At 41.7% G+C, this 27,618-nt stretch overlaps 2 protein-coding genes and 1 long non-coding RNA gene across 4 annotated transcripts in view; 1 reads left to right on the plus strand and 2 right to left on the minus strand.

The window, feature by feature from the left end:
* REV3L (REV3 like, DNA directed polymerase zeta catalytic subunit) overlaps positions 1 to 1,124 on the minus strand; it is a 166,219-nt gene extending 165,095 nt beyond the window's left edge. The window contains exon 1 of the mRNA XM_061623630.1: positions 104 to 1,124. Coding sequence (XP_061479614.1) covers positions 104 to 242 — 139 coding nt within the window. The 5' untranslated portion in view covers positions 243 to 1,124. The remainder of the gene's footprint in view (positions 1 to 103) is intronic.
* Positions 633 to 27,563, plus strand: LOC133383261 (uncharacterized). Its single transcript, XR_009762223.1, has 2 exons — positions 633 to 963; positions 25,539 to 27,563. It is a non-coding gene; the product is annotated as an uncharacterized LOC133383261 (long non-coding RNA).
* The window catches only part of TRAF3IP2 (TRAF3 interacting protein 2), a 48,252-nt gene continuing 40,983 nt past the window's right edge, over positions 20,350 to 27,618 (minus strand). For both annotated transcript variants that reach the window (XM_061623632.1, XM_061623631.1), the window contains 3 exons: positions 26,198 to 26,314; positions 23,595 to 23,669; positions 20,350 to 20,941 (listed from right to left, as the gene is read on the minus strand). In XM_061623632.1, the coding sequence (XP_061479616.1) occupies positions 20,795 to 20,941; positions 23,595 to 23,669; positions 26,198 to 26,314 (339 nt within the window). In that variant the 3' untranslated portion in view covers positions 20,350 to 20,794. The remainder of the gene's footprint in view (positions 20,942 to 23,594; positions 23,670 to 26,197; positions 26,315 to 27,618) is intronic.

The raw sequence follows: 27,618 nt of genomic DNA on the forward strand, positions 1-27,618 counted from the left end.
GCTGCTGCAACAGCTGCCAGGATTCCAGCGCCCAACGGACACGGGAATAATTGCGAGTGGGAACCTTTCTCCGCCGGGCCCTGACTAGCCGGCTCTCTCTTACCTGTCGGGGTGGCTCCGAAGACTCTCACCACGGGCACCTTCTTGACCGGGGCCTCTCTGAAGTGGGACTGGCAGGGGTCCAGGCCGGGGAGAGGGCTGCTCATGTAGTAATCGGCAGTCACGACCCTCACTGAGAACATGTTCGCCGCTGAGAGGAGAGGCGCCGCTCAGGGCGACCGTCAGGCGCACCCCGAGGCTGGGGCTTCCCCCCACTTGCGCCTCTTCAAGCTGCTGCCACCCCGCCGCAGCTCGAGCGCAGCCCCCTCCCTCTTTCCTCACCCGCCTGTCGCGCGCATTCCCGCGCGCATGGACGAGCGGGCGGAGCACTGGGGGGAGCGAGGGAGGAGAGAGAGGGAGGGATCCGACGTGAGCGCCCGCCCTGCGCGCCTAGAGACCTCAGCAACGGTAAGCCAGGCAAAAGCTCGTCTATAACCAAGCAAATATACACCTCATGGCCAAAAGCCACCTTTCCCCTCGAGCGCGGGAGCTCTTTAACAGTAATTTCTCAATTGCAGCTGTTGCCATGATGATGATGTCACGGACCCAACCACCGTCGTTGGGTGACGGAAGGGGAGTGTTGGTGTCGACCGAGAAGTGCAGGGAGGGTTGGGTGTTTTATTCTTTCCCCTCCCACATCCAGCTTTAGCGCGAGAATTTCTTTTTTCTTCCGTCTTCTTAATAGTCGTAGTGGTGGTGTCGATAGCTCGGTTGTCGACCTCCCCGGGCTGGGGAATGATATAATCGTGGAGAATGCCGAGCTGCCGATAGGCTGGAAGGCTTCAGGCTTGGATGGGGCTGTTATGGTGAGGGTCCATGTTTAGCCGCCATTTCGGCAGCAGAGCCGTTTATCTATAAGAAAAGGTGAGTCTTTCAGGCGACTCGGAGAGTAGAGAGGTGAGGAAAGGGAAATCTTGTGTCGATAAGGCTTATGAGCAAAAGGAGGAGGAGCTGAGGGCCTTTTTTCTAAAATAACGTTTCCTGCGCGCGCTCCCCTTCGCCTCTAAAAGGGGGGGCAGGAGGTGGAGGAGAGGAAGATGAATGGCGAGTGAGACTCAGCCTATAAAAGGGCGGTTGCTGGCCGGCGTCTAGCTGTTTGGAGGGGCGGGGCCATTACCGTGAGCTGCGGAAGAGGAAACAGTTGCGCTCTTCCCGTTGCCGCAGGTGGCTGTACCGCACCTGCTCTCGCGGGAGTCTGAATATCTTTGTATAAAAGCATGAATACTAAGGCAGGGTGCTTAGGGTTCTTCTAGTAGCTATCGTTTCGGGCTCCAGGTAGATTTTAGTTCCCTCTCACTGTGAGGGACTTCGTTCCTGCTAATGCATTGCCTTGCGATTTTTCCGCTTTCAGTCCTCCTATTCTTTGAGGATAGATATGTGGTCGAATTGGGGTGTCTTGAACGTCAAGGCGGATGTCTATAACACTGGTGTGTTCTATAATCTTCTGTCCTTTCTTTGAGAAATGGTCATGGGACAACCTATTACTCAAACTTGAAATGTAGCATATATTGTACTTGCTACATATCTTTCTAATATCTCAATATTCAGTGGAGTGACTGACAAATGGAAAGCCTTGCTTCACTTTGCTAATTAACAATTTTATGATAAAAATCCACCCTTCTATTTACTCAGTCAAAAAAATAATTCATTTGTCTGGAAACATATCTTTCCATTTTTGTTTATGCTTCAGCATAACAAAGCAGCACTATTATAAGGACACAAGCACTACATCTATGTTTCTGCAGTTTAGAATAATATGTTTTTCTTATGCTACATGTATATTAAAAAGAACACTTTATGTAGGATATAGCGCTAATGTATTTGACACACATAGGTCCTCTGTTGTGTACAAGCTGAATATTTTTTTATATACCTTTGCAAATTTAGGGGACCATATTGCATTGGAAGTTATAGAGGTTTATCAAATTATGTCTGATGGGAAGAAAGTGGATAGAGAATTTGACACCTAGTGTCGGGGAATCAGGTCTTACCAATATATTCAGAGCTCCTAGTTGATCAGGCTGGGTGCAATGGGATGCCAGTAGTAGTAGTGATGGGACCACACCAATATAACAGGATTTAAAATCTTTATTGAAAGATGTCCAATGTTAACACAACCAGGACACTGCCCTTGTGAGTCACCCCATTGCAGGAATGGTAACATGTGAAATAAATATACCTAGTAGTCCTCATCTTTGTTAGCCACACAATCATACAAGTAATTGGTGGCCAACTAGTTTACTGTAGCGAGGAAGAAGAGACTTGGAGAAGGGGGAGGAGGTGAGCCCTCCATCTCGATGCTGACTTTGATAGAAACTTCTCAAATCTTCTGGTGAAGCTGAGGTGTCTTTATAGTCTGATAATGTCCTGATGTTCGTTTGATATCTTTGCTGAGCCCCTTGGTCTCTCGTCTATCAATCAGTAAGCTGGCACTTTAGGACTTGGTTATATCAATATCCAGGCACATCTCCTCTCCCAGGATTGCATCTGTTCTTTCCCATACCAGCTTTGGCACCAAACTGAGGTCACTTACTGATCATGGGATCTCCTTTGAGCACTCAGACTTGCATTCAGATTAGTAACATTTGTTTATGTTTATTTCCAGACACTCCATATTATCATCTCCTTTGTGACCTTCAGCATGGCCAATCCCTCTCTTATCTCGGCCAACCCTAGAAAGGAAAATCCATTCATTGTACAGCCACAACAATGGCTGTATACTATAGCCAGCATGGATTTTTTGCATTCTGCAATGTTAAATTGAAAATACCCCCCATGCCATTCTGATGCTTCCCATAAGCTCATTTCAAAACAAAACTGTACAAAACTTATAGCCCTGAACTCAGAAACCCTTGGTTAAAAACCCTCTAAATTTTCATGGCAATACACAAAACAGCCAAAGAGAATCGAGAGTTCGAAGTGTAAACACAGAGAGAAAAAATCCAGACCCATTTTGGACTTTTTTCTGTCAGGATTCTCATAATTGGTTGAATTAATTTAAAATCAGTCATGTTCACAGAGTACCTGTAATCCTGTTACTGACCTTGCCCCATACTCTGACTTTTATCTTCTGCAGTTTAAAAGTTAAAAAACTGCCTGGCCGATTTTTAATTAATTTAAGAAATTTAGCATTAAAGTCAATGATAAGTCCAGGCATGCTCAGTAAGAACCGGTTGTCAGTTTTCTAACAGCCAGACTCACAGCTGATTGGCTTGACTAATCAGGGAGCCACACCAGACCTTTATTTCACTTTAGATAGTTGTAGCTTCCTCCAAAGAATCCTGGGAAGTGTAGTTTGTGAAAGATGCTGAGAGGAAACTCCTATTCCCTTGACAGAGCTCCAGTGGCCACAGTGGTTTAACAGTCAGCCACTCTGACTGAAGCTCTGTGAGGGGAACAGGCTGTCTCCTAGCAACTCTCAGCACCCTTCACTAACCACACTTCCCAGGATTCTTTGGGGGACACCATGACTGTCTTAAAGTGAAATAAAGGTCTGGTGTGGATGTGTCCAGTGACGCCTTTGGTTTAAATTTGGGTGGGAGACTACATGTGCCTGCTGTAGAATAAAAAGGTGGGGAAATGTTGAAAAATGATACTGTTCACAATGCTTTCCTTTTGGAAAGGAAAGGGGCTTCCCCTCTGCCCAGTGCCCACCCACCCAATATCTTCCCCTCCCCTCCTAATTTTCCTGTGGTCAGTTCCACCTATCCTAAGCATGATTGCAGGGGAGTAAATTCCACTGAACTCAATAAGCATGCAAATGATCAATCCATTATCAGCAAACTTGCACAGGATCCCATTTCTTACTTCCCGGATTAAAAACCAGATAAATTCACAAATAGGCAAAAAAAACTTGTGGTTTTTGTGATACATATAGGAAAGAAGAAAATACATAGCAATTGGTGGTCATCTGGTGATATATGTGGTCATCTGGTGAATTGGCAAGAGATTCAGGTCACACAAAGCATTTTTTCATACAGTGCCTTAACTTCCACAGTGCGGTGGCCACTATCTTAGATGGCTCTAAGAAGGAGGTTAGAAAAGTTAACATAAAACAAGTCTATCAATGGCTGTGGATGGAAGGGCGGGGGTATTATATTGCTATTATAGAGTAATAAATCTCAATTCCCACTCTAATGGTTTTCCTAAACCCATGCCGCTGCCACCATTCAATCTCACTTACTCCCTTTGAATCCTTAACTTATCAATAACCTGGTAATTCTGGGGTACAGCCATAGTACAAAGCCAGGCAGATACAGATACTATATTATTTGTTTTTTAAATGTTTTTTTAAAAAATATTGACAATACATTTTTACTACCCACAAATGAAGTGTTTAGACTAATGCTGCAGAGAAAACATGAATATTAAGATGTATTTACATTTATTTATTGCAAGATTGTTAAGTAAACAAACTTTCTTGGATACTTTAAAATAGTACTTTCTGCTAAGATCAAGTGTAGTGTCTTTATTATTCATTTATTACATTTATACCCCTCCTTTCTTTTCATCATAGAAACCCAAGGCGGCCTATATATGGTTCCCAGGCAGTCTCCTATCCAGGCACTGAACAGACCTGACCCTGCTTAGCTTCAGCAGGGTACTGGCCTCATGTGCCTTCAGACTATAGCCTGGGACTTTAAATGAGCAAAAACCTTGTTAACGTGTTAACTTTAATAACATATTCTACTATCAGTGTTGTACCAAGACAGTTTTAGGGAAACAGCTACCCTATAAAAACCTTAAGCCAAATTCCCCTTTTATTTTCTCCATCCCAGTTAAGCCTCACCAGCACTATAACTGAGGACTCTGCTGGAAACCTCTTTTCCACCCTTTTGCTGATCTGTTGAAGTGCAAGTTCGTCTTGCTGTACTGCTCTGGAAATTTTCTCCTACCAGTCAACAGAGACAAGCATTCCAAGCTGCTTCTCACTTCTCTCCTTCGCAGTGCAGGCAGGTTCTCTCCTTGTCTCCTCAGTCTAAGTCGACTCAGTGAGGCTCACCTGGCATGAAGAATTATTTCTTTTTAGCATTAAGTAAAGACCTTTTTTATTTGCCAAATCATTAGAATAGTTAGTTTTTTAAACAACACAATTTTATTGCCATAAAATATATCAAAAAACCCACAAATAAACAAAAAGAAAATATATGTAGTTACTTTCACCAGAATAGAAGAGATGCTATAATTTATAGAAACATGAAGCATTTTATTCCAATATATCACAAAAGACTTCCAATGTCCATGCATGTGGATTTTCTGTTTTCACTGAATCTCTTGAAGTGAGTAATTCATATAATTAGTTTGTATCATGTTTCAGTACTGGAATACTGCTTGTTCTACTGCTTAACATTTTATGTTTTTCTGTAACCAGAAAAAATCAGAACTACTGTGATGATTCCCCCCCCCAAAAAAAAATGGGCTGAGGGAAAGTATTTGCAGCACTGGCTAGGGGCTGGATGGAACACAACACAGCCCTATCAATAGTTCATGGGGTGGGGAACATGGAGAGACAAAATGGAACAAGCCACAAGAAAAAACAATCCTACTGTTAGCATGATCAAATGTACCCATACGCATGTCAGTAGAAGCACACTTTCCAAGATATTCAGCCTAGAGTGTTGAAGGTGTGGGAAATTGCAACTCAGATTTGGGGTTGAAGTCTGCATGCCTGAGGGGAGATGGACAGCCTAGCCATCTGGAGGATTCTTTCTATCTTTACATATGCTGGATCGTCACCTTTTAGTGGTGAGTGGGCTTGTGTGTTCCAATGAACCCTGTGAGTGATGCTGTCGGGAGTTATGTACTCCCAGCAGGGTCACCCATGGCGGTAAGGTCAAGGGAGAGGAACCAGACAAAGAATGATCCAAGAAAGCTCTCAATGGCAGAACAGGCAGAGGATAACAATGTGTACGTTACAACGGCTGTGAAGGCGGATGAAGGCTGCAGCAGATAAAAGACTTCCAATTGTCGTGGTATGCATGCCATTGGATCAGAGCCTTTTTCTGTCAAGATTGTGTGTTGATCGTCGTGTGCCGATCTCCCCACATGAATAAATTCACACACAGGTGTCTTCCAAGCAAACCAAACCAAAAGCACCATGGCATTTGGCGAATGGCAACAGGGACAGGACTGAAATCTGGAAGCCCCTAGTCATGGACTGGCACATGGGCAGTGGATACAGACTCAGTCGTCCTGGCTCAAGGACCGAGGCAGTTGAGTAGTTTGGCAGCTATATCCACAACTGAGCAGTCCTATTCAGGATCCACTCTGCTCTCCCCGTATGGGGAGGGGGCTAGAAAAGGTGCCCTAAACATAGTCTGCCTCATCTCTCTCCCTGACTGGATTATTGCATCCAATGGGGTCACCACTTAGCTATCGCAAAAGACAGTTGAATTTTGGAACATGGAATATACGGACATTGCTGGACAATACAGATAGTGAACATCCTGAATGCAGGACTGCCATCATCGTGAGGGAGTTGAGACGTTTTAATATTGACATATCAGCACTCCAAGAAACTTGAAGAGCAGGAGAAGGTCAACTGAAGGAAGAAAAAGGAGGTTATACCTTCTTCTGGAAAGGACTGCCTGAACAAGAATGACGAATACATGGAGTAGGCTTTGCTCTTAAAAATAATATTGTGAAGCTCTTGTTAGAGGTTCCTCTTGGCATTAATGAACAACTCTCAACTCTCCAGTTAATACTTGCCAAAAACCAGCAGGCAACTATTCTAAATGCTTATGCACCAACATTAGATGCTGATGAAGACATCAAGGAAAATTTTTATACCCAGTTGGACACCATCTTATCAGAGATACCTAAGGAGGATAAAATTATCCTCTTGGGTGATTTCAATGCAAGAGTTGGGCATGATTTCAATTTATGGCCAGAAACCATTGGGAAAGAAGGAGTCGGCAATAGCAACCTGAATGGCATTCTACTTCTGACTAAATGTGCAGAGCATAATCTTGTTATTACAAACACACTCTTTCGTCAGAAAAATAAATTTAAAACATCATGGAAGCACCCTCGGTCAAAACACTGGCATCTCCTGGATTACGTAATTGTCCGTGCAAGAGATCGTCGTGATGTACTCCTCTTTAGGGCCATGACGAGTGCTGATGACTGCTGGACAGATCACCAATTAATTCGATCCACTATGGCCATTAATATTGTTCCTCAACGTAAGCTCCAAGGAAGAAAACCAAGGCATAAAATGAACATCCATGCTCTTCAAGATCCGATTAAGCAAGCCTGCTTTCAAACAACTCTCAAGAAACATCTACCGATGGAACTCCCTGAAAATGTTGAGGAACACAAGATTAAACTGAAGACATCCATTATTGCAGCATGTGAACAAACTATTGGATACCAAACTAAGAAACATCAGGATTGGTTTGATGAGAATGATAGTGAGATTGAACATCGATAAGAAAAGGAAAGACTTCCAGATATGGCAGAAAGACATTAATTGTGCTGCTAAGAAAAAAATCTATGCCAGTGCAAAGGCTGAGGTCCAAAGAAGAACTAGAGAACTTAAGAGCGCCTGGTGGATAAAGAAAGCTCAAGAAATCCAGCACTTTGCAGATGCTCATGATGCACAGGGCTTTTTTAATGCCACAAAGGACATCTATGGACCAACAAATTACAGTACAAATCCCTTACGTTCAGTGGATGGTAGCAAACTTCTAAAGGATATAGAGTCTATTGCACTGCACTGGAAAGAGCCATTACCATGACCTCCTTAATCGTAACTCTATCATGGCTGATGGCGTCTTCTTGCAAATTCCACAACAACAAACTAGAGACGAGCTTGCAGTATCCCCTAATTTGAATGAAGTCAGTAAAGCCATGAATCAAATGAAGAACAACAAAGCTAGTGGACCTGATGGGATTCCTGCTGAAGTGTTTAAAGAAGGTGGGCCTGAACTTACACAACAACTTCATAGCTCATCAAAAAAATCTGGATGAGGGAGGAGATCCCAGAATACTTTAAGGACGCCATAATTATCACCCTTTTTAAGAAGGGTGATAGAACAGATTGCGGGAACTATCGAGGTATCTCTCTTCTTGCTACTGCAAGTAAAATCCTTATTGCCTCCTGCCGATCTCAGAGGATGTTCTCCCTGAATTTCAAAATGGTTTCTGCCCTTCCAGAGGGACAGTGGACATTTTATTTATTTATTTGTTTATTTATTGAAGACATGATCTTCACTGCACGACAGCTTCAAGAAAAATGCCGGGAGCAGAATCTACCTTTATATATGGCGTTTATTGATCTGACTAAGGCGTTTGACACTGTGAATCGAACCGTTCTCTGGACCATCGTTGTGAAAACTGGATGCCCTGATAAATTTGTGAATATTTTGTGACTCCTTCATGACAACATGACAGCAACAATTTTGGACAACAATGGCTTTCAGAACGATCCATTCAGAGTTGGATCAGGCGTAAAACAGGGATGCGTCATTGCTCCTACCTTATTTGCTATCTTCATTGCTATGATTCTACACCTTATTGAGGGGAAACTTCCTACTGGTGTGGAAATCATATATCGAACAGATGGAAAGCTTTTTAATCTCAGTAGGCTGAAAGCAAAAAGTAAGGTAATGTCAGCCTCTGTCGTAAAACTTCAATATGCCGATGATAATGTAGTCTCTGCACATTCAGAGGAAGATCTTCAAACTATCCTAAATGTCTTTGTAGAAGCATATGGAAAGCTTGGGCTCTCAATATTTAAAAAACCAAAGTGCTTCATCAACAGGTATGAACTAGTCCCTCTGTAGCACCATCAATCCAGCTTAATGGTGTGACGTTGGAGAACGTTAATCACTTCCCCTATCTCGGCAGCCATCTCTGTAAAAGCTGACATCAATGCTGAATTCAACATAATCTGAGCTCTGCGAGTGCCACATTCTCCTGAATAAAGTGTAGAGTGTTTGAGGATTGGGATATTCGCAGGGAGACCAAAATGCTTATCTACAAAGCCATTGCACTACCGACCTTACTGTATGCCTGTGAAACATGGACCATTTATAAACGCCGCTCCCAACTTCTTGAAAGATTCCACCAATGCTGCCTCCAGAAAATTCTGTAAATTACTTGGGAAGACAGATGGACTAATGTTAGCGTTTTGGAAGAAGCAAAGGCTACCAGTGTGAAACAATGATCCTTCAACATCAACTTCACTGGACCGGCCATGTTTTTCGAATGCCTAATCACCGTCTTCCAAAGCAGCTACTTTACTCCCAACTTAAGGATGGGAAGTGGAACATCGGTGGACAGCAAAAGAGGTTTAAAGATGTTCTTAAAGCGAATCTTAAAAAATGTAGCATGAACATCAACAACTGGGAAGTCTTGGCCCATGAACATCCCAAATGGAGGTCGGCTACTATCAAAGGTGCTGTGGACTTTGAAGAAGCACAAATACAGGGCAAATGGGACAAATGAGCTAAGCGGAAGGCACATCAAAGAAATCCTCATCGTGACTATCTTCCATCTGGAAACCTATGTCCTCACTATGGGAGGCTGTGTGGATCCTGAATTGGCCTCGACAGTCAGTTACGGACCCACTGTTAAAGACCTTATCTTGGAAGACAATCTTAGTCGGCCACAAGTGATCGCCAATGAATGAATAAATGACATATGCTTATCTACCTGTCTTCCTTCTGTGTAAACAAATATCCTTAGAAAAGCTGGCCAATGCAACTCTCCTCCTCCCCCCCCCTTCAGCCGAGGGAGAGGAGGCATATTCCTTTTGTCTTTCTCTCTTCTAGCATGGGGCCAATGACCAAGCTCCAGCTTCGTTAGAACTAGATTACCTTTCCTGTCAACTGTGTATTTCTGTGAATAAAGTATGAATAAACAATGTGGCCATACTAATATGTGAGTAGAGATGTTCCACTGGGGATGGGGGGGGGGGATCCAGAATGTCTGAATGATTGCTGGGAGAATTTTTATTTATTTATTTATTTATTTGTTCAATTTATATCCTGACCTTACTCCCGAAGGAGCCCATATTTGCAAACATATGCAAAGATATTTACAACAAAACATTTTAACAACAATAAAAAGCATTCTAAAAACAATTTAAAATATTCTAAAAACAGTTGCAGATAAAAGCATTATTCTGTCCAGTAATCTCCGAAGTTGCCAGGAACAGTCTCCTTCAGTCATCAAATGCCTGGGCAAACAGGGATGTTTTCAAATTCTTCCTAAAAAGTCAATAATGATGGAGATAGACAGATCTCAATGGACAGGGCATTCCACAAATGGGGAGTCACCACTGAAAAGGCCCTGTCATGAGTCAACACCAACTGGACAGCTGCCAGTGATGGTACCACTAACAAGGTCTCACCTGCCGTAGGGTCTGAGATGACTGGGGAAGGTGCTCTTTCTCTCTGGACAGGGAGGGGAGGGGGAAATCACTGAAAAATGGAGGAATTTTATAGGGGGGAATAATGAAAAACACCCTCCTTTAGTTCAGGATCAACCACAGACTGCTGGGATACCTTAAAGATAACCTAGACCCTTATATCCTAGCTCGATCACTGAGATCCTCCAGAGGAGCACTGTTAGTTGTCTCCAATGCTCAGTTGGTGTCCATGCTGCTAATCTTCAGACATCTCTTGAAGACTGTCTCAAGTTGCCATTGGCCCAACATACAGAGCAGGACATGCCCTTGACTTGGTCTTTGCTACAAGTTGGAAGGGGGTAGTCTGGAAATGAGGAGGGGGGTTGTAACTCCATTGTCATGGTCAGACCACTTCCTGGTGACGTTTAGACTCGTGGCAGCTATCTGTCTGTGCAAGGACCGATTAAGATGGTCCATTCCCAGAGTTTTATGAATCCTAATAGATTCCTGAATGCTCTGTGGGACTTTCCAGTGGATAGAGGAGATGATCATGTCAAGGCTTTCCTCTTGCTGTGGAATGGTGAAATGCAGAGGGCTATTAACATTGCTCCTGAGTGCTCTCTCTGGCACTGTGGAGCCTGCAATGCCCCTGATATTCTAGGGAGCCATGTGCAATAAAACAGCAACAGGGTGAAGTTACAGCTAGGACAAAATTCAGAATTTGTGAAGAATAGTGGGTGAATACATTTTTTGATGCAGCTAGTTTCTTCTAGGATGAAGTATTTGATTGCATCTTGACAGTAAACATAGAATTTTTGCTGTGGATTTGTTTGCCCCTGGAAAATATGTGAAACGATGCCTTTTGAAACAATCTGTTTATGTCCAGCAATCCTGAACTTGAAAAAGCTGCCAATCTTGGAAATTTCAATTGTTTCAACAAGTAAAAGTATTGAACTCTCTTCTGGTAGCAAATTATGACTTCACACTTACTGAGGTTAGAGAGATGATGAAAAGCATAGAAGGGATTAACATACTACAATGAATTCAATTTTTTTCTAGTGAAAACATAAGTCAAAATTCTCTTTTGTTTGTTCAACAAGATAAATGAACAGTTGCTTGTGTTTTCAACTGCTTTGAGCACTGAGGTCCTTGCTGTTGTGATGCCATAATGCTGTGAAATCTGCAGGAGCCACATCGCCTTGGTCCAAGCAGAAATATATGGAGATGAGCTGTTACTTTTCTGTTCTTAGTAAATATGTCTCAAACCTACAATGGCTTTCTTATAATTGCCATCACAGTGAAAATTCATATTTCATATTTCATTCACTATTCATCTTCAGCGTTTGTAGAATGATTCTCAGGTATTTCTGATATGTTTAATAGATTTTTTATATATATCCTATTTTTTCCAAGATAAATCTTTTCTTGCTAGTTCTTGCTTATGTTTTAAGCAAAAGTAAGATCATTTTCTTATAATGTACTTCTACAAAATAACTATCAGCCTTTTCAGATCACTCAGCTTGTAGGAGTTCTGATTGCTGAAAATGGGACATGTGCCAGAACATTGCTTTGAGTACAGGAGTGTAAATTTTAAATTGCTCGCACACTTTTTATTGTTCAGTTAACTATTCTGCATTATGTTTTAAGGTAAGCATATATTAAGTTTATTTTGAGGATAATACTGTATTTAAGATGCTATAGGAAATGCTGGTGTACCTTTCCGTATAATAAAGAAATAACAAAGCAGGCTCTCCCTTATAATCTTTTTATTATATTTTTTGGCTCCATTAAAAATGCAGAAAGGCAAGAAAACAAAGAATTGTTCATTAATATGTTAATAATGGCAACATGTAATTTCTTTTTAAAAAATGTGTATTTTTATTTGTATTTGTGAGATCTCTAAGCTATATTATAATTATTAGGGTTTATTTATTTTTGAGTTTTTGATATTTAATAACAATAGATATTTATATATTTAAAAACTACAGATAATGCTATACTAAGTCCCAAGAATTTTAAGAACTGGTCTGCTTTTATTCGAACACAATATTCCCAAAGTGCAGGTTTCCAGAGGGAGTAAGATATGGGCCTGGCACTCACATGATCAGGAATGCCATTCAATTTGCTTGAACAAGCCTTCCCCCTGGTAATTTGCTTGATTGCCCAGCAGACCTTGTTATCCATCTTCCCCTTTGTAAGTACACAGTCCAACAACTTTGTTTCTTACACTGTCATTAACCAAGAAAATGTTGACATGTGAAGGGCATGCTGAAGCTCAAGCAGATAGAGGGTGGATAAGAAGCAGACCCTGAGTCATGGTTACCACACTTGCTTGGGCCATGTCTGTGAACTTCAACTCCTTTTGTGAGGAAGAATGGGATATAAATTTAATAAATAAATAAATTCATGTTCAAGGAATAAGCCCCTATGGAACTAAAATGATGTAGGAATTTCGCTCAAGTGCCAGGCAGGGTAAACCTGTTCCATCTCCTTGGCTGTATTCTGTTGATGGACAGGTCACTCTTGACCTGGTAGAGCTGGCTTTGAAATAAGCATGTTTACCAAAATACACACGAGTACAGTGTGGAATTTAGGAGATGGGATGCTTTCTTGTCCATCTAAATAGAAGTTGTCAGTGGGAACTGCAAATACATTTTGTCCTAACTTGTTAGACAGTGCCAGCTAACCTTTCCAGACTTTTGATCCAAGGTGTGGGGACGCAAAATGGAGGCAAGATGGTGCTGTCTGACAATACTGTGGTGGTATAATGATGGTGATTGCTACTTTGGCTCTTGTCATAATGGACGCATGTCTTGGATCTTGGGATAGGAGTGGGTCTGAAACCTTACCCTGCTGGCAGGTCCCCTTTTTGTAAGGATACCATAGAAAAATGATCCTGATAGGCTGCCACTGGTCAGGCCTAATCTCCTGACAAACCCTCAGCTGTCCAGCTGTTTGTAGGTTTTTTAAGCTCTACAGATCACACACCCTCTGTCTAAACCAATTTTGAGGGTGGGAGAAAAATAGCCTTAGTTTCACTTTCCTAAACTGCAGAGGACAGCAAATCATATAGAACCTCATCAACTATTGTTGAAACACAAGGGATGGCTTCATAGAGAAGATTTTTAGCAAGAAATTCCAGAGAAACTTTTTTATACCAATGCAACCAAATGTCAACGTCTATAATGGAGTTTATTTTTGGGGATGGGAAGGCAAAAAGCTCACACAGACAATTTACCTCATTGTATAGAGTCTTAGATTTCTGAACATGAGCAAAGTTCTTTTCAGGAAGTAGTATAAATATTTATAGAGCAGGGTGTAGAACCTCAGGACTGGATGCCAGGTGCACTTCTACAGTCCTCTTGGGACTGTACCTGGACCATACCCTCTCCCCACATCCATTACCAGTCTTGCTTCACACCCTCCTGAATGTTTGTGCCTGGCTGGAATGTGCCCTTAAAGTCTGATAATGAGCTTTGCTTGCCTGGATGGAGGAAAGAGAGCAGTGCATGGGAGGTATGTAGAAACTAGTATACTATACAAAACTAAAATTTAAATTCATTGCTCCACCCATCAGTAGCATGTGGTCCCCAGAAGGGAATGAGACCCTCAGGCTGAAAAAAGTTTCCCCAATCCTGTAAGGGCAAGGGCAGCTCACAGTGCATCATGCTAGCTGAGCTTGGGATGAAACTATCAAAAACATGCTTAGAAACATCTAACGAAAGCTGGCAGGGCTTGACCTTCCAATGGTTCTGCCCCTCTAAGATAGCTGTTTGCAATATTTAAAGGACCTGCAGCCCATTTGGCAGTCACATGTTCTGGCATGATAGTGGAGCAGGAGAATAATCCTCAGACTCCAAGGATGGTGGAACAGCTATGTCCTCAGGCTGGGGCACTATAGAAGATTTTCTCCTCAAGTGGGGTGTCTGGCGCATCATCTCAACCATGAGTCTTTCTCAGGCCAACACTTGGAGCCTGAGGCAGGGGACAGGCACCACTTGAAGCAGCTCATTTCACTTTATCACATTTCAGGGGTCACTCATGTTCCAGACTTGGGTTAAAACCTAGATCCTGGGTCTGAAAAGTCTGGAGACCACTGCTCTACATAACCCTGGAAGTCAAGACATAAGCTGCCTCTAATATTGACCCATATGTTGCTGAATTTACAATATTTTCTTTTAAGTATCTATTTACAGAACGAAATTATAATTGCTCTTAGGTATGAAACCCTAGCATCTCAAAATAAACAGAAATCTAAATTTCATTTCTGCTAGTATTGAGCAATCAAGGCCTGACAACTAAAAGAACATGGGTTTCTCTGTGACAGGGCAAATGCAAACCTGATCCTCTCTGCTTGTGTGTCCTCATTTGAACTTGCAGTCCTCACAGATCTGTATAGGATTATAACTCTTGCCAAAACTAAACCAATATGAGTGCCTATTTTTAGAACAGACTCCTTATTTAGCCCACATAGAATAGAATGGATTGTTTTCCACAGCTCAGTGAAAAAATGTATAGCTTTTCCAAATGTAACATTAAACATTGTGTAATTTCTCCAGAAATGCAGCCTTACTTCAAGAAGCCACAGGATAATTAATTCCAGATGTAATTCTGTACTTCTGTGGAACTGTAGCAGAGTAAATGCGGCTCTCAGCTAGTTAACCACTCTTATGAAGTAAAAATAAAAAACAACAGCACAATATTATACCTGTCTGCTCAAAGGTTAGCCCCACTGAGTGTAAGGGGGCATATTCCCACATTATTAGGTGTAGGATCCATTCCCCACCCCACTGTGGGGCAATGAAACTTACAGAAATTGGAACTGGGCACATAACCAGCAAGTTGTGGTTTATTCATTTTCTTAAATTGTAGGACATGTCCTGTATTAGACATGATGGGATTTGGTGAGGCCCAAGGTTTAGATTGAGAACACTAACATTTTTCTGCATCTTAATTCTGGTTTAGAAAAGGAAACCTCTGCAGTTAACTTGATATACATCCAGTGATGCTTGTAAGATTTAGCATTTTATCTGCTAGGATTTCCACTGGCAGCTGAGAAAACCCATTATGCACATTCATCACATGATCCACTTCATTAGACAAATAGATCCAGGAGAATAAGCTATCCTAGAAGACTCTTCAGAGACTCCCACACAAACTGTTTACTGATGTATAGTCTCAAATGGTCAGAAACAATGCATTTCTTTGTAGTGAAGTGAATGATTCAGGAAGTTCATTCTGTCTTATCCTTATTCAGGAGCTCAGAGAGGAAGCACCAAAAGAAAGTCTCAATGAAGCTACAGAGAACTTGCAAAGGCTTCAGTAAGAAAAAGTAAATAATTGCACAGTTAGTTGTCAGCAGAAGCCTTAATATTCGGACTGGTTTATCTGCCACACGGTCCAGGCAGCACTATGTGTAACTGAGGTTTATATAAGCTGTGCTTTATAAGAATGTGTTTCTTATATGTCTAAACACGAGTCCACTCACATTTGTGGTTTTAAAAAAAATATACAATTGATAATATATCGTTGTGTGTTTTTATAGCCCTTCTACACATTGTTCTAGAATCTAATAAAATGTTTTATTTTTAAATTTGTTTTCAGCATTTATATATTATCCATTCAACAAAATCCTCCAGGTGGTTTACAAAGCAATATAAAAATCCAATCCCATTGCAAATATATTAAAATGTGTTGATATAACAACAAAAATACAAGAAGAATTCATCATGAAAGCTGGTCAAATTCTGTATAAAAATCAACACAGACACATTATAAAAACCAACCTAAACCCAGCATAGGAAAAATAGTACCAAGAACTAAAAATGCACTAAAAGCAATTAACTCAAAAGTTTGGGGAAATGAAAGGGCCTTTTACCTAGCACCAAAAGACCACAATGTATATGCTAGCTGCACATCTCTGCGAAAAGCGTTTCATAACCAGGACACTACCACTAAAAAGGTCCCCTGTCTAGTGACCTCTTGCCTCATCTCCTTTGGTGGGAGCACCGGGAGAAGGTTGCAAAATATTTTAACACTTCATAGGTGGCCTTTCTTTTTATTATTCCTTAACAGTATAACCAATACCCAAACCCTTTGCAGCTAACAATAACAAAATATTTAAACACTGATTTCCTCTCATTTTATGTTCATTTCTAGAATGTTTTACAATGGTAACTGTATTTTCTGATCAAAACTTGAAGGGAAAGGGTTGCACAATTTTATGTCTGTGAAGGGTGTATGAACATCAAGCTCTACTTAGGGATGTACAAATCATTTTATATCTAGCCCACACCGTTTTCATATATGCCTACCTGTAAATCCATTCCATCAGGGCTGGCACCAGCTTGCAGTGGGCCCCTGGGTACCAGACTGCAGGGGCGCTTGGCAGCTGCAGCACTACTACCACCACTGGCATACACACACACCTACTATCACCCAAGATGGTGGGGGGCATGTTGATATCCCCACCGCCATCTTGGGTGATGGCAAGCACGCGTGCACAGCCTGCTGACACAGTGCCACAGGAAGTTGCGTGGCCAGCTCATGCCGGCAGCGGGGGAGTGGGAGGATGGCTGCTGTTCTACAATCTGCCTCAGCATAGGGGCTCAGGGTACATGCTGCATGACCCAATGCTACTGCAAATCACAGAGCAGGAGCTACACCCAAGATGCACCCTCAACCATTGCTCAACTGGCTGGCTGTTGGCACTAGGCCTGCATTCCATCCTATTTCCTCATTAATCTGCAAATAAGCAATATGAATATGTGAATATGTAATTACAGTAGGGCCCCTCTTTACGGCGCTTCACTAATGCGGCGGTCTCAATTAGATGCAATTAGACTAAAGCCCCACTCATAAGGCACTTGTTCTGCTTTTATGGCGGTTTTTGGGCGTTGCACACCATTCTATCAGTGGATGTAATAGTCTAGGCTTACAAAATTTTGCCCAGTTTGCTGCTCATATGGGTGGAATATATATATATATAGATTTATATCCCACCCTCTCTCCCAGTAGGAGCCCATATATATAATATAATGAAAATAATCATGGTATTGGTGGAGAAGATTGACATTGTTACAATATTTGAAACAAAGAGTTATTCATCCTGGAATAGAAAAATTGGAATGATGGTGAAATTCTGACAACAGCTGTGTTCAAGCACCATTGCAACATAAGGATAAACTTAGTTGTTAAATGGCACAATGCAAAACAGATCAAGTTCAAATGTCAATCATCATGCTGGCTATTAAAGTGGAAGCAATGTAGCAACAAAAAAGCTACAACTGCTGAACTGATTTTGTTGTGCACCGTTGTGAAAGTAACTTTAATTTTTATGTTTTTAGATCATTTAAGAACATAGGAAGCTGCTGAGTTGGGCCATATGTCCATGTAGCTCGGTACTGTCTATGTTGATTGACACCAGCTTTTCAGGCAGGAGTCTTTCCCAATCCTACCTAGAGATACGTTGGACTGACCCTGGGATTTGCTCCAAACAAAGCATAAGCTGTACCACTGGGCTATAGGCCTTTTACAAGCTGCCCTTTACCATAAGCTCTTTATTCTTGCTAAACAACAGCCACTAGGAAACTCTGATCTGTGCTGATAATCTAAGCTGTGTAACTGCTTCTGACTGTACAAATATTATCTTAATGTAACAGGTGTGGCTATGCTGCAATTTATGAGCTTTGTGCATTTTTGAAAGTGCAATAAATTGAGTAGAAACCAATGAAAAGGCCTGCGTGACACAAGCACACTAAGGGAACATGCCTTTGCTGTGTCGACTCTTATTTTTCAGATCAAGAGAACCTTGCAAAAGCGACAGGTGGGGGACTCCTTTTCAGCATTCAGTATCATCCACTCATTCACTGTACAGAATCCGAGTGGTGGTCATAGATATAAGTGCTTCTGAAGCCTGACTGCACGTGGCCTGAAATATTCGGGTATTGCCTTCCTTCTCTATCAAAATGCCATCCTCCCCAGCTGGCACCAGTGCCATCTATAGATACCCAAGGTGCCTACTTTTCTGACTTGGACCTTTTAATATCAGAACCATACAATCAAAGGCAGTCTGTTTCTTGCACTCTTGCTTAGTGCAAGGAATAATCTTTTAATACAGAAATAGTCTTTGTCTGATGAGCAGGTTGGCAGGGAGAACATGAATATAGCTGCTTTAGTAAGCCCTGCCCACTGCTTTTATTTGAGTACATGAATATTTACTTTCAATTATAAGTCAAGCCTACTCTGTCCCTTCAGTGACAGATAACTGCAAGAGGCTAGTTTCTGCCCGTTGCCATGGTAAACTTGTTGTACTAGGATATGCAGCTTTGTTTCTTTTAAAACCCAGGTATTCACCCAGGCTTCATTAATGTGGACATGTGATAAATTATAGTAATTATCTTTCTCCTTCAACAGCCTGTCTCACTTGTGTGTCATACAGCTACAAACTGTTTCTCCCTTTGAACTTTTGCGAGGTTAGTAGCAGTCATTCCCAATTTCTGCTATACCCCCAGCCCTGCTAACTCAAGATAAGGGACGCTAGACCTTGAACAACAGTCCTTTTCAATTAAGCTGCTCTTTGGGGCCAAGCTCTCTTGTTTATCTTGCTGCACATATAATAATAGGTTTTGGCTTTCTTGTTTAACTGGTGTCAAAACAGAGCCTAAAAATGAAGGCGTTTGGTGCGTGTGTGCCAATGAACTCTTCCCTTTCTGGGCTGACAGTAGGCTTGAGGGTCCTTGTGTGGACCACAGCAAAGGGGAAGAAGGTTTGGCGTGGATGACCCCCCCTTCCTAAGTGCCACAGCCCTCCTGATCCCCCTCCCCCACAGTTAAAAGATGAACGTTACATTCATTTAACCTCACATCTGTTTTAGCTTTCCACAGTGGAAAATGGGCAGTTATCGGCATACCGTAGCACTACAGTGGATCATGGGATTAATAGGGTACCAGTACCTTCTTGCAGGTTTCCCGTTTAAAGCACTGATTCAGAGATGCAGCCACACTTGTGAGGCTAATATGGGTGCAGTTCCACATTGTAAGCTGTTAGTGAGGAGTAGCTCCTTGTGTGGTTTGTGTAATTTTTTAAAGAACAGGATCACACAGGAGAGCAGAAATCCTTTTCCAGCCTATTTTTAGGTTTATTCAGAATGAACTTCTACAGGCTCCAGTGGGACTTACCTCCAAGAAGGTAGACTGCAGCCTAAGGACCCAACTATATGTAATGGTAAATGGATCATCTTTTTTTTTAAGTTAATAATGGGTATGGAGCCTCTGTGTTTGATCAGTTCCACAGCACACGGTGATGCGGAGGGGACAATATAACTCTTTTCACCACAGCGGTGATCCTGACAAAAATCTTCTCCATGCTGCTATTATCCTTAGGGAAAAAAGTTCCCATTGCCTGCTGATAAGGGATGAATCCTTTTACTGCCCTTCATCCCATGTCACCAGCTGCCTGCCCAAAGCAGATGCCTTTGGTGTGCACATCACTGGCTGAGAAGTCAACATGGTGACATCACAGGATAAGTGATCCCTACATGTTATGGGGGATGCTGTTTTGGGCAGTAGCTGCATGTCCAGTACAATGTGTAGTTCTATCCTAAGAGAGTGGAGGTAGTGGGGTATTCAAATAGAGCACAGCTAGTGCTTGACTTGTGTTTATGCTGCTCGAATCTAGCATAAAATAATTATGCTGCCCGAGGCCAGCATAAAATAATTATGCTATGGTTCACAGCCACAGCAGGAGGAACACTTTATGAGGTATGAAAAAGATGAACAGTGTGTGTATGTATATATCTCCAAACCGTAACCTTGGAGTTCATGTCTGTGTTTACCCACAATTAAGCTGTTAAACTCTTGTGTCTTTCTCTACAGTGAGAAAGATGGCAGTCCATATGAAAGTCAACTGTTTTATTGTATACATGAAATGACTGCAGGAGACCACTGTACAATGCAAGAACAGCTGGCCCACAATAAAGGAACCCAGAGCAAACAGGAATACAATTGTTTTGCTTATTACAGTGCCAATGACTGTATTAACTGGCTGTGCAGCAGGCTTAGAAAACAAGTTGCTAGAAGACAAAAGGATGAGACATTCTTTCCATTTGCAGTTTGTTTAAATATTGCCAGGGAAGCAGTGGCCTGATCAGCCACAGAAGGAAACATTCAGGATAAAAGAAAACACATGGGCTTGTATTACCCCAAGACAATTCTATTATTGGCGGGGGTATGGGGAGGAGTGTGCATGCTTTTCATCACCTAGAACAAGAAGCCAGGGAAATCCTGGCTGCCTGCCAACAGAGTCATACAACAATTGCTTCATATGCACTTTAATGGACATTTATAATGGCACAACCTGGAGAGTGGGCAAAGGTCCTATCGGAGGAGCAACATATTCCTCTTCTCTCAGCAACCGCAACAGAATGTTCTTTTTATTTTGGGGCCAATTGTAGATGTGAGTGTTCTGAAGCCAGATAGGCACATGTTCCTGTGGAGAAAGGGGGGGGGGAGAGAATATATAAAACCCCTTTATTTCTGTGTTTCAGAAACTTGCAGGCATTATAGACTCATCCATAAACTTCTCCCTCCCTTAAGAGCCTTTGCCAAAACATGACAAGCAATTAGTCATGCTTTGGATCCCCTCTCCGAGCTTATGGTGCAATTTGAATAATTCACTGTGGAAATCACCTGTGTGAAACATTGTGTGCACATTATGGCATTAACCATCACTCAGATTTAATGCCCTTTAACTGATAGCAAGCAGACATAGTTCCTAAAATGCACCCCTCAGGCTTAGCACTGAGGTACAATGGAAATTATGTTATACTGTCACATTCATTTCTAGCAGATCCCTCCCCCTTTCCAAGCCACAGAGAACCTGGAGATGTTATAATAAGTGATGCCTTTCTCTCCCATCATAGGTGGTATAGCTGTGGGCAAGCTGCATAGCCCCAAGGAGCCCAGTTGCCCCCCAGCTGGCAGTTGCGGACAAGGAAGGGGCTGGCTTGTGCCACTGTGACGAGCTGAGCAGGCCCTAGCCAGGTGGGGAGGACTAGCCTCAGAGGAAAGCAATGGTAAACCCCCTCTGAATACTGCTTACCATGAAATCCCTATTCATAGGGTAGCCATAAGGCAGTCCATTTCCATTTTTCTCTCCCATCTCACAAGACTTGAGTAGACTGCTGTCCTCCTGCTGGGATTTGTAGAGGTGACTACATTCTTGCTGCCCTATCATCCCAGTGTGAGCTGGGAAGCGGGGGTTCAGAAAGAGCTGCTCCTTTGTTCTGGGATTTCTCTGAATAGCACTAAGAGGCGATTAGAGATATCTCCTCTGTTTTTTAATGCTGACGTGAGACTTCTACCCCAATATACTGCTCTTTGACAGCAGCAACAGGCTGAATCAATGTGACGGTATGCAAGGTCCCTGCACATTTGCCCATGGAACAGATATTTGGTACTATGTTGAAGGTACCACAAATTTAGAAGGGAAGTCCAAAGATACTGAGAAACACATATATATATACCAGAAATAGAAGCAATGAGTATTAATCCAGCCAAAGGTGAGCACTTGTCCCAGTCCCATTGATGTCAGTAGAAGAGTTAAGCCCAAGCTTACTTTCACTGAAAACTGGAACAAAAGATGCAGCCATATTCATACTTATCTGGAAGTAAGTCCCATTGAACTGGACTTACTTCTGAATAGATGTGCACAGAATTGCATTGTAAAAAGGGATACACTTTGGCCAAATTGTATTTATTTATTTCAACAGAGATTTAAGCACATGCTTACTATTGCAAATCAGTGGAACATAGAAGTGCTTAATTATTGGTAGGTTGAGCCCTATTTATTCTTAAGACAACTTTTCATACATTTATTTATTATTTATTTATTACATTTATATACCGCCCCATAGCCGAAGCTCTCTGGGCGGTTTACATCTTATGAGGATGCAAAAGGCTGATAGCGGACTGACTTTTTGCATACAGTTGTCATCTTGGACAAAATATTAGATATTTAGAAAAAGAAATGGAATCTCTGTTGTATCAATGACAGCTGCAGAAGGCTCTTTTACTTTGTCCAGTTTGAGAGACCAACTTGTCACTGTACAATTCAGGGACACCCAGCCCTCACTAGTTCATGCTAACATTGCCAAAAGAAAGACCTGTGCAAGGTTCTATTTTTAAAAAATCAGTAAGGGACTTTTCAGAAATTTGGATACAATAGTAAAATAAAGTATAACCCTCCCCTCAAATTCATTCTTCAATTACTCAGCACAAAAAATCTTTTAGTACATTAACAAGTAGGACTTCCAACAGAATAGTGTAGTGTAGAGTATTGCATTCCTGCTCAGTGTGCCTGCCAGCCAGCCAGCCATGTCCTCCTCTACTATTCTCCATTCCACTGCCCCTCTTTTTCAGTCTGCATTCTGTGGCCACAGAGCATGCTCAGTCTTCTGGACTAGTTTAGAGGGTGGATGGTTTCCTAAATATTTGTTTGACATTTTCAAATCTTGGGGCTCCCTCAGACCTGCTGATGCCGCTCCTCTTGTGTGTGGATTGTGCTGTTTTAGTTACATCGGTGGTTCCCCAACTTTTTCCCCACCCACAGACCATTTGAAAACTGCTGAGGGTCCTGGCAGACCACTTAATGATTTTTCAGCCTATTGTAATAATTGTAACATGGTGGGCTAAATGTTGTATGATTTTTAATTGTATTTTGATAGCTTTTATTTTTTAAATGTTATATTTTATTGTATTCCAATATAAGAAATAAACGAAGCAATAAAAATGAAATTAAAAATCAATATAACTATTGAATGCAATGGATGTAGCGTCTTCCATCTTCACCCACAAATCCACAGACCACCTGTATGAAGTGCTCCACAGATCACAGGTTGGGAACCCCTGAGCTACATAATAAATGGCACTCGTGCCTGAGCACATCACACAGAGAGAATGATGGTATTTTTTATTCAAACTACACTTTTATCTAAGAATGCTATGAAGCATTTCTCTAAGATGCCATTTCAAATGCTAACAGGATTTTATTCAACATTCAGAAAAAGGCTTTTGAAAGCTTGTATCTTAGGTTGTATTGTCATAAAGAATAAAGCATGATTAATTCAATCAGTTTTCTTTACCTTTTTTGCATTTGGAAAAAGCACAGGGATGAATCTGAAGTTCATGCTTCCTTGCTGTATAAACTCAATTTGCATCTAAAAAATGAGAAACACAATTAGCCCAATTTAATGGGAAGAATTGGCATTCTGCATTGTTAAAATGCATTATGCTCCAAACCATTCCATGTGCAGGAACATGATATTCTGTATCAGATTTCCTGAATCCAGTAGCTATGCTTCACATTCGCAAGGAGGTTTGTGTGTGCCTCCCTTCTGCACTGTGAATTTCAGAGGCATCAGGATGGTGCACGCTCCTCCTGGCACTAGGTCAGACACTACATGTGCTGCCATGACCAACTGCTCTGTATTAGCTCTGACAGTGCCAGTCACATATTTGGAGGTGGGAGAACTGTGTCTAGCTCCCCTTCTACCCCAGAGTAACAAATATACATGCTGTAGTGTGCAGACAACCCACTGATGCATATTCTTGATGAAGACCCCATACACTATGTTGAATTGTATGTATTTTCACACCTGCTGTTTAGCTAGTGTATACTACAAAATGGCCTGTAAATGTGTGTGAATGTGTTTTAAAGAATATCAAAAAGAAAACTGACCAGTTGCTTACTAAGGAACTTCTATTTTGTTGTCAAGCAATAAAAAGTTAAGTTGCATTTGATTTCTGAAAAAACCTAGACTTTTGACAAACTTGGTGGTTTCACTCCCATTTCCCAAATTCAATTTAGATCTATTTCCAAACCCTCCAGAGTCCATGTCTGATCAGAAATGAATGTGGATTGGTGACAACTCTGGTGAGGCTCACAGGTCCTTCTAAGGCCTTTGTGAAGCCTGTGATACTATAGCTATAAAACTGGGTCCTCCAAGCCACTTCCTGTGCTTCAGGTAAGCAACATGGAGGAAATCAGGAAGTGCTGATTTATAGCTCAGAAATTGCAGTAGGGTTTGAGGCCCGACTTCCTTTGTGCACAGCACTGAGATTGTTGCTATGTGTTGTCTAAAGGGCTCTAGTATTGTAAATATCAAAAATACAGCTGGGTATCTGGGTGAATAGTCTGGTTAACCTTAAATTACTAGCAATACAGTAGGGCCCTGCTTTACAGTGCTTTGCTAATGCGGTGGTCTCAATTAGACGCAATTAGACTAAAGCCCCACTCATACGGCACTTGTTCCGCTTTTACGGCTGTTTTCAGGCATCGCGCGCCATTCTATTCAATGAGTTCTGCTTTTCAGCGGTTTTTGCTTTTCAGCAGGGGTCCAGAACGTAACCCGCTGTATGAGTGGGGCCCTACCGTAATTAATCATGACTAAGTTGTACTGAAAGCTTTTCCTGTATTGTACCTTTTGATTCTAGTAAAAAATGAGATGTTGATGCAAAACAATGTTGGAAGAAAAAACTGGGTTATATCCAACTAGGTGATAGAGTAGACTGAAATCAATGGATCTAAGGTTGGACCCCATCTGTGCTATACATTTAAAGCAGAATCAAAAGCATTGCTTTAACAGTCAATCCCTCCTCCCAGTGAATTTTGGTAATTGTAACTCTGTAAGGGGAATAGGTGTCTCCTAACAACCCTCAGCACCTTTAACAAACTGCAGTTCCTAGGATTCTTTGGGGGAAGCCATGATTGTTTAAAGTGGCATGGTACTGCATTAAATGTCTAGTGCAGATGGGCTCTTAGTCATGTCTATTAATTTCAGTGGGTCTATTCTCAGTAGGACTATTGTTAGATACAATCCACTATCACTATTGATACAAATAGGCAGCTTTCTCTCCAGTTAGGAAAGCTCATTGTTAGTCTTTGAAGAAACCACTCCTTTCCCTAGCAAGTCTTGTGCTTTTTCTGATATAGGCCAGCTCTTCACTTTTGTGTTGCATGAAGAATCCTGATTAACCTGAACTAGTGGTGTTCCTCAGCCTGGCTTGATATTGTGCTTCTCTCCCAGCAGGAGGAGGACCCAGCTTTGTGACAGCTTATTCAAAGGAGGAACCAGCTTTGTGACAGCTTATTCAAAGGAGGAACCAGCTTTGTGACAGCTTATTCAATCAGAAGAAACTCTGGAAAGACTTCATGAAGGTGTGAGCCAGGATGTGTTTCTGTGGCAATGGGAAGGCCATGGGGAGAGAAGATCAAATGCACAGAGAAAGAGAATACACTAGCTCAGAAATTTATGAAAATATACAGATGGGAATTTCCTTACTTGCATGCCTCATGCTTATTTTCACAGGTCAGGCAGTCAGATTTACTTTTGTCTGTGGGTTTCAGTCTCTTTTTGTAGTGAATCAATATGAAGAAGTGCAGGCATGAGATAAGCTCACATTAAGGGACTTGGGAAAAGGGTATAAAGGGATTTAAACAGGCTGCAAAACTATATAGAAAGTCAAGCAGCCAGTCATACACATTTATCTCAAACAGAAAGTCTGAGCAATCGCAAGCAGCACTGCTTATAAAATACACTCGATACTAATAGGGAGCAGAGTTTGAACACCAACAAAGCAGCACTTAACTGCAGGACTGATTGAGGACAAGGCACAAAGGGGACTTATTTGGGAGAAGGGAAGCTGCAGACCTCTTTTGAAATGGCAAGCACGTGTCCTCACTTACCATCCTGTGGATATACTTAGTATGTAAGCCATGTTCATCCTTGTCCAGCTGGGATTCAGCCCCTTCAACATCCTGTTTGTATTTTGGACTGATTGCTATGATTATCATCACTGTCTTCTGTCAGGGAGAAAGACGCTTTTATGAAATTGTAAAATGCAATGTAGTTGGGCAAAGCAGCTTGGAAACCTGCCAGTTTGTATTATACGTGATCTGATGTTCTCTGGAAGCATAAAACAATCCAGTGCGTGTTGGCAATGAAGCAATACTAATCTCTGCACACTGTATTTCTTCATACCAGATTTCCTGAATCTCTCCACTAGTAAATTTTAAAAAGGGAGAGAAAATATATTTCAGTATTGACCAGGTTATCTTCCAAAATCTCATTAATCAATAATGCAAAACATTTCCAAAACACATGAGTAATGCACCATCAGTATCCAAGGTATGGATGTTTATTAACTGAAACTCTATCACTGTTCAAGTAGAATATATACCCTGTTCAAAGAGAATCTGAATTCTGTGCTACAGTAAGTCAAGATTTTGTGACCTGTATAAAATAATACACATGAATAAATATGCTTACTTTTGCTTCTGTTTTGTATCCTATTCCTTTCTAGTTATACTGGCTACCTGTTTATTTCCAGACCCAACATAAAGGGCTGTTTTGGGCCTTTAAAGTCCTAAACTGTTTAGGATCAGGTTATCTGGAGGATCACCTGGACATGTGTGCACCTATCTGAGCATTACAATCAGCCTCTGAGGCTTTGCTATCTGGTCCACCAATAAGATTGATGGGCACTGGAAACATGGCATCTTCAGTGATGGATCTGTATTTAAAGAATGCCCTCCCATCACTGCTGATTTTTAAAAGAACTCTTAACATGTTTTTATTTCAATTTGTGTTTTGTTAATTGCTGTGTCCAGAAGCAGCTCACCGAGTGGGTAAGAGCCTGGCAATTGGGCTGCTGTGTTTTATGGGAGGGAGAGTGGCAAGGCAACAGGAGGTTGGCCTGGTGCAAATACACTGGCAGAGCCAATCCAGGGCTCCTGCTGATGCCATTGCAGTGTGCCAACATCCCTGCTGCTTCTCCCCTCCCCATCCTGGTATGGAACAGTGACCCACCTGCTGGGAAGCCAGCATAGTGGCTCCACCCCACCCAGTGAGCTACTTCTGGTTGTGTCGTGATAAAGTTTTACTTTGTTTTAAGGGATATGATGTGGATTTAAACTTAATTATTTTATATTTTATATTGTTTTGCTTATTGTGTATTTAATTTGGACACTGCCTTGCGAAGGCAACTGCCCTGAAAAGCCATTTATAAATCTTTGAATGAATGAATGAATAAAAAGCTGCTGCTTCACCTTACTGACACACTTTCGGGTCTATGGTTCATAGTTAGGAGGCTCTGGTCTTATTTCTT

This window comes from Rhineura floridana, chromosome 4 (assembly GCF_030035675.1).
Source record: "Rhineura floridana isolate rRhiFlo1 chromosome 4, rRhiFlo1.hap2, whole genome shotgun sequence".
Lineage (NCBI taxonomy): Eukaryota > Metazoa > Chordata > Lepidosauria > Squamata > Rhineuridae > Rhineura > Rhineura floridana.